Source organism: Megalobrama amblycephala, linkage group LG9, assembly GCF_018812025.1.
Source record: "Megalobrama amblycephala isolate DHTTF-2021 linkage group LG9, ASM1881202v1, whole genome shotgun sequence".
Taxonomy (NCBI): domain Eukaryota; kingdom Metazoa; phylum Chordata; class Actinopteri; order Cypriniformes; family Xenocyprididae; genus Megalobrama; species Megalobrama amblycephala.
Genome location: NC_063052.1, coordinates 6,173,094 through 6,187,485, shown reverse-complemented (window position 1 = coordinate 6,187,485; position 14,392 = coordinate 6,173,094). Strand labels below are relative to the sequence as shown.

General features: G+C 38.1%; 2 protein-coding genes across 2 annotated transcripts in view; one reads left to right on the top strand and one right to left on the bottom strand.

Annotated features, from left to right (window-relative positions):
* Positions 1–1,757: 1,757 nt before the first annotated feature.
* Positions 1,758–14,392, top strand: part of zbtb8b (zinc finger and BTB domain containing 8B) — a 30,616-nt gene continuing 17,981 nt past the window's right edge. Inside the window, exons 1-3 of the mRNA XM_048201354.1 lie at positions 1,758–1,995; positions 2,147–2,251; positions 3,189–3,394. The gene's annotated coding sequence lies outside the window, so the exon portion shown is untranslated. The remainder of the gene's footprint in view (positions 1,996–2,146; positions 2,252–3,188; positions 3,395–14,392) is intronic.
* Positions 2,477–9,286, bottom strand: heyl (hes related family bHLH transcription factor with YRPW motif like). Its single transcript, XM_048201355.1, has 5 exons — positions 8,103–9,286; positions 6,184–6,250; positions 5,764–5,847; positions 5,516–5,597; positions 2,477–3,844 (listed from the first exon to the last, which is right to left on the bottom strand). The coding sequence occupies exons 1-5, from the start codon at positions 8,180–8,182 to the stop codon at positions 3,225–3,227; spliced, it is 933 nt and encodes a 310-aa protein (XP_048057312.1). The 5' UTR covers positions 8,183–9,286; the 3' UTR covers positions 2,477–3,224.

The following is a 14,392-nucleotide window of genomic DNA, read 5'->3' as shown; positions in this document are numbered from 1 at the left end:
ATATTATAAAGCGACGAGAATATTTTTGGTGCACCAAAAAACCAAAATAACGACTTATTTAGTGATGGCCGATTTCAAAACAATGCTTCAGGAAGCTTCGGAGCACAGTGAATCTGTTTATCGAATCTGCTGTTCGGAGCACCAAAGTCACGTGATTTCAGCCGTTGGCAGTTTGACACGTGATCTGAATCATGATTCGATACACTGATTCATTTATGCTCTGAATCTTCCTGAAGCAGTGTTTTGAAATCGGCCATCACTAAATAAGTCGTTATTTATTTTTATTTTTTTGGCGCACCAAAAATATTCTCGTCGCTTTATAATATTAATATTGAACCACTGTACTCACATGAACCGATTTAAACATGTTTTTAGTACCTTTATGGATCTTGAGAGAGGAAGTGTCATTGCTCCCTATGGAGGCCTCACATAGCCATTGAATTTCAACTAAAATATCTTAATTTGTGTTCCGAAGATTAACGAAGGTTTTACGGGTGTAGAACGACATGAGGGTAAGTAATAAACAACAGAATTTTCATTTTTGGGTGAACTAACCCTTTTAACCGAATGACACTTTGACACTTCAAAATCTTTAAAATACCTTTATATGTTGCAAAATTTAATTAAAACCTTTTGGATATAATACAAGAGATTTAGTTGTGCTACCTTACATACATTGGATGTCATATCTTTGTTTATTATTATTATTATTATTAAGACCTTATTTGGACAAAAAAAAGTTTCGTTCTCTCTGCCGGTTTATATTTCCACAGCAAGGTAAGATTTGAACCGCTCGTAAACAACATTTGTTATGACGTACGCTTCAAACATTACGATGCTCATGATATCTGTAGTCAACTCTACAATAAGTAAATCCACTTCACCAGCTAATTACTTCGACAGCAATGCCATAAAAATATACGAGATACTGCAAAAACGGAAGTTCAAACACAAAACTCTAAAGATGGCTGCGTGCTTGTTTCTCTGGCGCATACATATAAGGTCCATAATAAACACTAAAATGGCAAATGTTTCAACAGTAAAATTTCGTAATATTTTGTTTACTTTCTAGAATTGTAAATGTCTAAGTAATGAAAGAAAAATCTGAAAATAAACTAAAGATATAGAAGATAGCAGAGTTGTGTAATAATGTACTGCTAAGGTACTTTTTGTATTGTGGTTTTGTCTATTGATAACTCAAATCACACATTAATTTTGGCGTTAGTTAGAGTAGCTGTGTTTTTCGAGACGTGACGGAATCGCTCTCTCGTTTCATACAAACGCAGCTGCGCCATCTCGCGTCTTTTTATGTTCTCGTTTAGAGAAAATGACCTCAAATGACTTCAGTAGTCCTATTAGTATTACTGTTGTGCTGCCAGCATTCGTCTTTGTTGTTAGGCAGATTTGTCTGTACATATAATTGACTATACTTAGCATACATATATATATACAACTCAAATCAATATTTCATGTCCACTTATTTGGTGGGCAGCCATGCGATGTAGGAAATTGTTCACAGTCAGCTGGTTATAACCAATATTATTATTATAGACCCTTCAGGGTGAATCAAGACCCCTCCGTACCGCGGTGGCTCCTGATCAACCTGTCAGGGTTTATTTTACGATAATAACTGATAATACATCATTCCTTACATAATATTCCGTTTCTTCAATGTAGCCTAAGTGTGAGGATATGTGCAGAAGAGATTTTTATTTCCTGTGTGTTTTGAAGTTAGTTTGGTTTCACTCTAATTACAGCCTGCATGTATGGAAAGTGGTTGGCAGAGGCACTGAGAGGGCACACAGTGTGCCTGGTTTCCTCTTGCTGTTGCAGGATCAAAGCCAGCAGCCACCATGTTTTCACTGAGTGGCCGCCGTACCGCAGTGTTCTCATCAACCTCTCTGGAGACAGCTAAAGAAAACACATGCTCTAAATGGCAGCTTGCTCTATAGCACCCAGAGGAGTCTTTTAGATAAGAGTCAGTTTGTGTACTAGGTGAGTAGGCTACATCCCTGCACTTTCTTTTATATTTTACACCTTTACCCTTTTTAATTGGCTTTCTAGTAAAAGAACTCAGTTGGTGTTCAGTATGGAATAAAAAATCAACATAACTTGCTAATAGTTTTCCATTGATTTTGTGATTCAGGAAAATGGAAAAGTTATACATTCAGAATGTCCCTGAGAGAGTTGATCAGCACATTTTGCTCTAGTGCTGCCATCTTCTGGAAGCTCTATGTACTTGTATGCACAAGTAAGTGAACAAGAGGCAGCTGCTGAAAATTCAGCTTTGCTGTCACATGAATAAATTACATTTTAAAATATATTAAAATAGAAAATAGTTATTTGTATAATATTAAAACTAAACAATATAACTGTTTTTACTGTAGTTTTGATCAAATAAATGAAGCATTGGTGAGCATAAGCAACTTCTTTCAAATACATTAATAAATCTTACCAATCCCAAACTTTTTAGTGTATTGTAGACTGTGAGAAAATCATGATATTACAAAAACAACATGTTCTTTCCTCAGTTAAATAATTGCATTTTATGTGCAGTTTAAAACAAAAAAGGATTAAAATAGCATCTATAAAATTTAATAAAACACTTGTTTTTAATCTTAATGATTTGCTCTAGTACTGCCATCTTCTGGAACCTCCATGTACTTGCACACAGAATTAAGAGAAGAAGAAGAACACTTTTTTTTTTTTTTTTTGATAAGGCACATTTCTGTTTATGTAATCTCCTCAAGCACTTCCATCTCAAAAAATATGATATATCATGTCAGAATCCATGGTAAATCAATGTATAAATGGCAGAGTAAACAAATACACTAATATAAAAAAGATAAAAGATCAGAGTTCTAAAAAATTCCAGTATCTGGATATCAAAATCCAAGATCAAAGTGATCAAAGCATTGCTTTGAGCACTTCATTTATCTCAGAGAGTTGCATTTACCTTTGATTTTATACTTGGATTCTACAGTCCATTTAACTTCCCTCCTCTTTTTCTGTAAACATAATACTTTTTTGTTTTATTTTTTTATTTCTAAATGTCATTTGAGTTGGAATAGTAGATGGTACTGAATAAACATTTTAATCTGAATTGTCCAATGCTTTGTAGTTCCTTTTAAAGGTGGTAATGGTCATGAATAAGTTGAAATGACCAATAAATGTATTTTTCCTTTCAGACTGTCATAAACTCCAAACTTCTCCATAATGCTGATTCAGAACGCCCCAATTTCTGTGCCCCAGGCCTGTGCGGACTTACTGGAGGTACTCAAACCCCTGCGACCTGGTGCTGGAGACCCCAGAGGGGCAAAGGGTCTGAAGGAAATCTGGGGAGTGGAGGAGTTGGAGGAAGATGAGGAGGATGATGGGATTGTGGGTCCATCAGGTGAGTGCTGTTGAAGTCTGTGAGGATGGCCGGGGATTGAGGGCAGTCGACGCACCGGGGTCAGCGCCGGATTCATTAATGCTCCCTGGGTGCTCAAAGATCCCACTCGCAGGGCCGGTGAAGGGTAGCCCAGCAAGGTGGCGGTGGTATGGGGGGCCAGATCCCGGCGGGCATTTGGGGGAAAAGGGTTAGACGAGACTGGAGATGAGGCGGCTGCTAGCTGAGGGAAGGAAGGCCAGGGCCAGGGAGGAAAAGGCAGAGTGGCATGGCTCTGGAGGAGAGGGTCCAGCTCACTGGCGCAGTGGCTGAGGTGGGACACGAGGCGTGCGCCAATGGGGTCTGAGGATTCAACCCCCTCCAGAGAGCTGAGGTATCTCACCACCTCTCCAACGCACTCCCGAAAGCCCAAAGTCCTGTAGTCCACTGCCAGAGCACGAGCATCAAAGTAGCCTAGGAGAGAGAACGCTTAAACCTTCTGCTTGATAAATATACACAGTAAAGCAGGGATTTTCAAACTTTTTGATGCCAAGGAGTTATTATGATACCCTTGTTTTGAGGAAACTCCTTCCTAAAATATAAAAGCAGCTATAAATTTTCATGTATAAAGTTTATACTACCTTTCTAAAAGTTTGGGGTCAGTTATATTTTACTTTTATTCATCAAGGATGCATTAAAGGGTTAGTTCACCCAAAAATGAAAATTCTGTCATTAATTACTCTCATGTCGTTCCACACCTGTAAGACTTTCGTTCATCTTTAGAACACAAATTAAAATCTTTTTGATGAAATCTGCTGTCCCTCTGTGGACAGCTGCACAAATACCACTTTGACGCTTCAAAAAGTTCATAAAGAGAACGAAAACTAATTTATATGAATCGAGTGGTTTAGTCCGAATTTTCTGAAGAGACTCGATCACTTTATATGATGAAGAGTTTTATATTTAGGCTTTTATTCACACATAAACATTTATCAACTCACACATCAGTTGTGGTAAACAGGATCTCAAGCATGTTAGCTTGACGTACCAGAACCAATGTGGCTCATTCTCGTGTGTTGCGCAGCACATTTGAACTTCCGCAAGAAGTTTGTTCTCGCGTGTGAAGCAGGTTCGGTTGAGCTTCTGTTTATGTTCGCTGATCAATGTTTATATTAATAAAAGCCTAAATTCAATCTGTTCATCATATAAAGCAATCGAGTCTCTTGAAATTGAGACGAAACCGCTCAATACATATGGATTAGTTTTATGATCTCTTTCTGAACTTTTCGGAAGCGTCAAAATGTTAGTTGCGTAGCTGTCTATAGAGGGACAGAAAGCTCTCAGATTTCATCAAAAAGATCTTCATTTGTGTTCTAAAGATGAACGAAGGTCTTATGGTGTGGAACGACATGAGAGTGAGTAATTAATGACGGAATTTTCATTTTTGGGTGAACTAACCCTTTAAGTTGAACAAAATTGACAGTAAAGAATTTTCAACATTGATAATAATAAGAAATATTTCTTGAGGAGCAAATCAGTATATTAGAATGATTTCTGAAGGATCATGTGACACTGAAGACTGGAGTAATGATCCTGATAATTCAGCTTTGCCATCACAGAAATAAATTACATTTTAAACATATTCAAATAATTAAATTCAGTTATTTTAAATTGTAACATCTTTTCACAATATATTTGTTTTTACTGTATTTTTGAGACTTCTTTTTAAAAACATTAAAAATTTTACTGACCCCAAACTTTTGAATGGTATAGTCTATACTGTATATTGTGAGAAAAATATTATGCAAGGCATGACATTACAAAAACAACACTTTTTTTCTTCAGTTAATTAATAGGTTTTTATGTTGTCACTGTAATAAGACAGAAAAAAGATTAAAATAATATCTGTAGAATAGAATAAGACAGTTGTGATTAAACGTAGTGATTTCTGACCAGTCTTTACAAAGCAGAAAAAAAATCAAATTCTTTCTGAAATTTCCTAGGAACCCCCTAGCAGTGTTGAATATTTGAGGTTAGGGGCTTCAAATCCATAACCCAAAGTATGAGCTATAGTAATAGCAGCAAAATCACTGTATTCTGTAATAAAAGCTCTTCTGAAATGTCTTGCTCCATATCTTCTCTCACCTTTGCCGCCCATGGCATGAAGCAGTTTCAGATGATCCACTGTCATCTGAAGGATCTCAGCCTTCTCCAGTTTAGAGGAGCCCTGGTCAGAAGGGGAAAAGGTGCTGGTTTTAATTAAAAACTTTATACTGGTTTTAGTTTTAAAACTAGTTTTAACCAACGAGCTTGTACATGAAACGCATTCACCTCCGCTGTTTTGAGAATATAAAGAGAAACTGAGCTTGTGGTGTTCAGTCTGATCGTCTTACCTGTTTTTCAAAGGCACTGGGTACGAGTCTCCTGAGCTCTGACAGACTGTGGTTGATCCTGTCCCTGCGCCTCTTCTCAATTATCTGAGGAATCCAGCGGCATCAATTTAAAGACAGAACCGATTCAAAGTGGAAAGCATTTGCTAACTGGATTATTTTTGTGGCCGAGGCCTAGTCGCAGCATTCTTAAGATCGGATTTTGGAAAAAATAACAAGTCAAATAGGAAAACACAAATCAAAGTCAGACAAGAGGGCTTAAACTGTAAAATGCATGCTGCGCAGAGGGTCATGTTGCAGGGAGTTTTGAAAATGGCAAGCATTTACAGAAGAGACCTTGTAGCGAGATCATATATGAATTATATATTTGGTCTGTTCTTGAACAAGCGGGGGGAAAACAGAGCCGGATTGACGTAAACTCACCCCTCTTCTCTTCTTGCGCGCCAGGATCTGTGAGGTACTGCCTGGAGACATGGACCCAGTGACAGGGCTGAGCAAGAGAAAGAGCGAGCGGGGAAGGGGACAGATTAAAGCTTTGATGTCAATGCATATTGTTGTCATTACTGTACTTAATACAACGCAGAAACACTGTTGCACATCATCAAACCCAATCTAATTTGTCTTGGGGAACAGCTAGACACGGGAGCGCCGGGGTAAACAGAAAACGAGATTATTTTGGTTTAACGCGTTTTTGGACATTATTGTCAGATGCCTGATATGTTATGATTTTTGCGTCGTACGAAAGCATTTTCTTTTAAGCTCAAAAGACATGATGATTGCATATCCGCAGGGCAGGCTGAAATAGTGGCTTTTGCGTGCACTTTGAGCACATCAATACTTGGTATTATCCTTCAATGTGGATCTGGTTTGCATGGGCACTCTGTGCTCTGCCAGCAGAACGACACTGTTTGTTTTGCTTTTACTTTGACTTCCACGCATAACTATTATTTTTATATCGCATCATTGTAAGTCCTTTTAACATTAAGAGGCTTAATTCACAAACATTCCGTTTGTTTAGAGGAAAAGAGTCCAGTCCAAAAAGAAAATTAGTTACAGGAATAAACTGCTGTGTAGACACTGTAGTTTTTGCGCTCTGGAAAGGCAATAATATGAGAAATGATTGGTCATTGTAGGGCACAATTCAAAAGGACCGAATGCATGCGTCTTCAGCCTGCACTTGATTTGCACAGCTTTACTGAAATATCAAAAAGACTAAATAACTGGAGAAAAATGCAAAACAGACAGAGAAGGAAAAGCATGTCAGTGGGAATAGGAAGATACGCCTCTCAAGTGAGTCAAATAAGATCATTATGGGCCTCCATCAGCCGCCCTGCTCGATGGTGGCCCTACGTGTGATTTTGTCCGCTCTCATAAACTCCTGTGTCACTGCGCTCTGGTGTACTGGTATGCGCTACAGAGTGTCCATTTAAATTAGGGAGGGACAGCAACAGGATGTTTTCTGTAGAATATTGATTGTAATATTATACAAATTTTCACTGTCCCCTCATGCAGAATCTGCTCCTCGTTTAAATATGCAAAAAACAAACCTGGCTGAATACTGATGCATCATTATAAACATGGATAGCACAATAAAAAATAAAAAGAAGTAAAGAAATTGTGGTCACACTTTGTGTCCTTGTTACAGTGTAATTACACCAATAAGTACTGAGTAATATTAATTACAAACAAGTACTTAACACTTTATTTTACAGTGTCATTGTTACAAATGTTACATGTAGTTACTATAGTAATAACAGTAAATTATGCATAGTTACATGCAACTAACCCCAAACCAAACCCTAATCCTATCCCTATAGTAAGTACATGTAGTTACTTAATATTAGTCAGTACTTAAATAGATAATTACACTGTAACAAAGACACCTTAAAATAAAGTGTAACCTTATTTGCTTGTAATTATGCATACATTAATACTATAGTATAAATACATGTAACACATTAAATTTGCCACATTAAAATTGCAAAATTAGCAAAATTGCTTATCCTGGCAAATGCCAACAATCTTAATAAAAACATACATCATTTGTATGGCTTGGTTTATGAATGTTAAACATTTTATATTATATAATGAACAGCAAAGTGCAAAGTAAACCCTGAAGGCCCATGTAGAGTCCACCATACAGCTCTCAAAAAACACCTTGCATCAAAGTTGCTATTTTTGCACCGAAAAGAGATGTTGCTTGGAAAATTCAAGTAACTCTTCATAAATATCACTTTTATTGGTTCGTCACTTCTGAGCTGGAGTGTGAGCTCTACATGTAGAGCGACTGACAGCTACCCATGCCATTGCCACTGAGCACAATATACACGCATAGTCCTCACCAGTAGCTGTCCTCCTGTCCGACATCGATCAGTTCGTCCGTGTCCGAGTCTGGGGAACTGTAGTCATGAGGTCTCTTCATCGCCACAGGGTCCTCGGTCCTCCTTTATCCCCGCAAGGGAAGGTTGAATCGATGGAGCGATGGAGACGTGCGGTCCTGTCGAGATGATCTCAGATGATGGATTCCTCCTCTGTCCTTCAAATGCAACAGTAAGGAAACCAGCCACCTTCTAATGCGAGCACGCCCCTCCCTATTTCCTTTTTTTCCTCTCCACCTTCTTCTCCTCTATTTCTCCCTCTATCCTCTGACCACAATACAAGCACGCTGCTTGGGAGTCTTTATTAGACCTCTCTTGCTGACTAAGTCTGGTCCTTGTTTCTGCTTTTATGTGTAGCCGTGTTTTGACATCTCTAGACCCCCCTGGACTTGAAGCTAGAGAATGACAGTTCTCCTCCTGTTCTCTCTCTCTCTTTTCCTTGCTTTTTCTACCTCTCAGTCACCCTGGCTACACTCGTCCTCTTGCGTTCTGTTGCAGCAGCACAAGTGACTGAACTTGGCACTTTGGCAAAGTTGCCAGTTTTGGCTCCCTCTTCCTTACCCTCCCACACTCCCTCCCAACCCCTCATCAGCCCTCCCTTCTTTCTCTCTCTCTGTCATTTCTCTCCTTTCAATTAGCTTCTTCTCTCCACTGTCTCATCTTGCTCTATCTTTACCCCCCTCTGTTCCTCCCTCCTTCCTTCTGTCTCTGTTTCTCTGTCTCCTCTTTTCCACTCTTTTTAATTAGTTCCCCTCCTTCTCTCCCAGGACAATAGGAAGAACGCTGTGGGAATAGTGCCTGGGATTTCGACCCACATGCACACATACAGTGGACCCAAAAAAGTATATGGGCACTTAAGCCACACTTAAAGCTCTATTGATGTGATAGTGTTAGATACATAATATGAAACCAAGTCTGCAAATAAATGACGTTAAAACATCTCTAGCCGTTTTTGCAATGACTTTTATGCAGCTGGTGTGAAAGGGATTTTTAGTGTAGTTCACACAGGTGTTCTTAGTTCCACTAACATTTGACAACCAGAGAGTATCTCAATATGTTTTGTCAGCATATCTATTGTTTCGTACTTTTGAAATTTTTTTTGCTTGAAAAGTGAGCTTCTGCTTTATTTAATTTAAAATTAATGTTTTCTTTAAAATAAATACATTTGAATTAAGGCTGTCAAATCGATTAATCGCGATTAATCGCATCTAAAATAAAAGTTTGTGTTTATATAATGTGTGTGTGTGTGTGTGTGTGTGTGTGTATATATATATATAAAATATGTGTACGTTTTGTGTATATATATATCACATTAACTATATATGTATATATATTATATAAACAAACTTTTATTTTAGATGCGATTAATCGATTTGACTGCACTGATTTGAATTTAAAGTATTACACACATTCTATTTGATTTTTATTTCAACATATGTGTTTTATTACTGTGATGGCAAAGCTGAATTTTCAGCATCATTACTCCAGTCTTCAGTGTCACATGATTCTTCAGGAATCATCTAATATGCTAATTTGCTGCTCAGGAAACATTTCTTATTATTGTTATTGTTGAAAACAATTGTGCTGCTTTAAACTTTTCCCCCCAGGATTCTTTGATGAATAGAAAGTTCAAATAAACTGCATGAAATAGAAATCTTTTGTAACATTATAAATGCCTTACTTTCGCTTTAGATCAATTTAATGCATCAATCTGTGAATACTCACTCTGTGAACTGCCTTCATACATCCACTAAAATCACTGCAACACCAGCTGGATTCTGAAAAGGTTCTTTTTTGAGTGTGGTTTAAGTGTCCAAATTCTTTTTGTATCCAAATACCATTGCATTCAGAATCTGTTTGTTGGAGCACAGCAACATTGGCTTAGCTAATGGGTGTGAGTTTGAGGCGGGATTGTCGGTGCCAATGGCAGACAGGTTGAGTGTTTGGGAAACTGTCATTATTTTTGCAATTCTGTTTGCTAGTGTTAGTGACAGATTTACCCACTTCAAATTTAAGAATCAACTTTGATAAGCATATTATTTGACCACCAATCTTATGTCTCCCCCCTGAGTCTGAGGGACAAAGCAGCTCTGATAGTGACCCTGAACTGATGCCCTCTGTCTGGGGAGAGATGAAGAGAGGTTAAGAGAGGATTTAGCCACTGAGTGTCTGAACAGAGGATCTCCTCAAGAACGACAGCATAGCGGTTTCTCATGTCAGACACGCTGCATTTTCAAAAGCAACATTTCACTTCACACTATATAGTGCTAAGCACGTACATGTAAACTCGCACACACAGAGGTGTTCGCCCCCATCCACTACCGTGGGAAGCTGTAGAGTTAGAGTAGCCATGGTAATTAGAATTACAAGCGCCTGGCAGGAGTTTGCTGTCAGGAACGGTGCCTTACTGACCCAAGAGCTGCAGCAGCATGCCCTGCATCACACAATACCCGACCCACCCTCTGCCTTCCTGTTGGCATGCTGCTTTGATTCCATGGGGCCATATGCGATTATATAGTTTCCTAGTGTGTATATGTTCGTGCTAGTCCAACTGTGTTGGACAGGCAGCCCCTCTGGTGCAATTGCATCTAGGTTTGGTGTCCCCAAGAAGAATAAAAACAACAGATATGTTTTTTTTCCAAAATGAACACTTATGGGTTGTCAGGTGTTAGTGGAACATTTTCTTAGTTAATGTGATGAACTATACCAGACAGTGTTGGGGAAGCTAATTAAACCTGTAGCTTACTATACAAGTTAATTATAATTCCAGTCAAGCTGCTGTTTTGAAAAAAATAGTATAAGCTACAAACAACAACAAAAAAAAGCTAACTACATTGACGTTACCTAAAGGCCCTTGCAAAAAAGAAGTGTTTAATTGTATTGAATGTGCTTTAAAGTTCTTGCAAATAATAGAATATTAATAAAATATAAGTGTACTTAAAAAGAGGACATGACTTTGTTTCTTAACTCATGCAAGTACATTTTGTAATAATGTCAAATTAAAAGTTCATCATTTCATTTTAAAGGATTAGTTCACTTTTAAATAAACTTTTCCTGATAATTTACTCACCCCCATGTCATCCAAGATGTCCATGTCTTTCTTTCTTCAGTCGAAAAGAAATTAAAGTTTTTGATGAAAACATTCCAGGATTTTTTTTCCACATAGTAGACTTGAATGGGCACCAAACAGTTGAAGGTCAAAATTAGTTTCACTCCAGCTTCAAATTGTTCTACACAATCCCAGATGAGAAATAAGGGTCTTATCTAGTGAAACCATTGCTGATTTTCTGAGTTTTAACCATAAATGCTTATCTTGAACTAGCTCTCTTCTTCTTCTTTATTAGAATTCCGGCAGTGTAGACACTGCTAAGTGCATTACTGCCCTCCACAGGTCAAAGTTTGAACTAATTGTTATATACTAGTATATTGCATATAAAAATTAGTTCAAAACTTTGACCTGTGGAGGGCAGTAATGCACTTAGCAGTGTCTACACTGCCGGAATTCTAATAAAGAAGAAGAAGAAGAGAGCTAGTTCAAGATGAGCATTTATGGTTAAAACTTATATAATTTTACATTTTTTTTCAGAAAATGAGCAATGGTTTCACTAGATAAGACCCTTATTTCTCATCTGGGATCGTGTAGAACAATTTGAAATTGCAGTGAAACTAATTTTGACCTTCAACTGTTTGGTGCCCATTCAAGTCTACTACATGGAAAAAAATCCTGGAATGTTTTCATCAAAAACTTTAATTTCTTTTCGACTGAAGAAAGAAAGACATGGACATCTTGGATGACATGGGGGTGAGTAAATTATCAGGAAAAGTTTATTTAAAAGTGGACTAATCCTTTAATAATCTTTTGTCATGCTTTAAAGAAGTTCACTTATTCTGACTAACATACTAAATCACACACTGTAAAAAGAATTGTTGGTTTAACTTAAAGTAAGTTACCTGGTTGCCTTAAAATTGAGTTCATTGAAATTAAAAATTTGAGTTAATACAATGAAGGCGATCCATTTAATCAACAGAAAATATTGTTATCTGAACCACATTAATTATCTAAGTTGATTTGACAAAAGAAAAAATGTTTTGACAAATCATGAAAATAATTTTTTATAGTGCATGTAAAGTGCATGATTATAATTTTAACTGTATGTTATTAACATACGCTTAATCGCTCTACACCACAACTCATTAGATAAAGTTACTTTCACGCTACTGAAAACTGCTATCACTGCTAGACACCTGTTTAAACTTACATCACCTGTTTAAACTTACAACATACATCCACTAAAAAGAGTTGGTTGCCATTTGGTTTCATACTTTATTATGAATTCCAAAAAGCATCAAGTGTCACTTGAGTGTCCAAATACTTTTTAGGGCCACTGTACATGCATATGTGTGTTTGTGTGCATCTGTACATGAGTTTTCCTCGGTATGAGCAGTATAAAGTTGTTCAAAAGTCTCCTCTCTCCTGCTTTCAGAGATGGATGGTGGCAGCAATTAGCAGCGAGCGGACGTGTGGCATTTGACCGTCGCGGGAGGCTTATGGTTTGATGTGTGAGTCAAAACGAGTGTAAGAGATCCCTTTATCCCTCCATCCTCCCCCGACTCCATCTCCTTTCATTACCAATCCCTCTTTTATTCTGGTCTGGATCTCATTTCCAGAAAGCAAGAAGAAAGGAGCTCAAGAGAAAATCGGGCCTTTCGCCGTGTCTCTGCTGTTATTTTTGTTGTCCACCCGCTTCAAAGCCGAGCTTTCTTCTCGTTCTCCGTTCTGATTATTTTTCTTTCGCAAGATTTTTCTGCATCCTTCGCTTCTCCCCCTTTCTCCTCCTCTTCCTCTGGGTTTTTGATCTTTGTCATGGCACACTTCCTCCACTGATGACAAATTAAGGGGGGGGAAATCACAGTGGAAAATGGATGAGAGCAACAGAGGGGGAATTAAGTAAATAAATAAGTTGATCTGTAAAAATAGTTTGAAGGGGGAAAACTGAGAACAAGAACAAAGCGAATGCTGGTATTGAGCAAAGCAGCTTCTTACGCTCTTGGTTGGCCACTTCAGTGCTTTTGCAAAGCCCTCCCTCTTCACCACAACAAGAACAGCTCCACAATTGAAATTAACAAGCTCATATTTTTACGATTCTCTCATAGAAAGAAGCGCATGCACATACACACGATTGCCCGTTTTTCACATACAGACGGAGTCACACGCACACAAGCTAATGTACAACTTGTATATTAAATGTTACTGCCAAATGACAGCAGCCAAAGCTCACACGCTCTTCCTCAAGCGGTAATCATGTATTAATTCATGCTGACACACACACACACCCACACGCCCACATGCATTTAACCAGCTCTACCACATCTTGCACGACTTTCCTCCCTTTATGTGTAAATCTTAGCGGCTGACCCCAAAATCAGCCAGTGTTTTGATGTTCCTTTTCATTTGGCTCTCTGAGTGTTGGAGAGCGGAGGCCCCACTGCGAGCGCTGGCGAATCCCATTGGGACTTATCTCTCCTCCAGCCATGAGAGGAATGCCAGACACTGAGGGCTGCCCACTTTAAAGCCCACAAATGACACGAGGTCGCATTGCATGAATCTGTGTATGTATATTCATGGACATGTGTCCTCAAGGAAAATGCACTGAATGCACGTCACAACTGATCATGGTATTGAGGTGGAGCCTCTATTGTATGCTTGCAATCACATGAAAATTCATACAGTACGTTCATTATAGATATTCAGTTGTCTGTAATGTAATTAAATTGTCTCGTTTTATAATTTTATATTCATCACTTTATATATTTATAGTCTTCATTCTTTTTTTAAATTATGTACTTTTTCTTTATATAAGTAAGGCATAATTTGTGCATTAAGTGATTTTAATCACATACTCGTTTCTCTGAAAAACAAAGCTACAGCCAGTTATTCTACTTTGAAATGTGCGTTCCGTGTTGGAATGTGTGTTTTTGTTTTGGTCTGTGTGATCCTGCTCACCAATTTACCCTATAGTATTTTGACTCCTCGGGTTGCCAGTTGGTGGAAAACACAGAGTATTGCAGCCATGGAAGCCAGCGAACGAACTGGGTCAGAGATCATAGATTCTAACTAACCTACAAAGCCTCGGCATCCATCAAAAAACCCTATAAGCAGAAGCATATTGAAACTCAGAGAGCCGATCAGCTTACAGTGTAACAGCCCACTCACACCAAGAACAATAACTATAAAGATAACTATAACGATAGCT

Excerpts from the sequence above, each read along its gene's own strand:
- heyl (XM_048201355.1), bottom strand. The coding sequence starts at position 8,182 with ATGAAGAGACCTCATGACTACAGTTCCCCAGACTCGGACACGGACGAA. Across the intron at positions 5,848-6,183 it reads CGCGCAAGAAGAGAAGAGGG|ATAATTGAGAAGAGGCGCAG; the intron begins GTGAGTTTACGT and ends TGGATTCCTCAG. Across the intron at positions 3,845-5,515 it reads TCATGCCATGGGCGGCAAAG|GCTACTTTGATGCTCGTGCT; the intron begins GTGAGAGAAGAT and ends TCTCTCTCCTAG.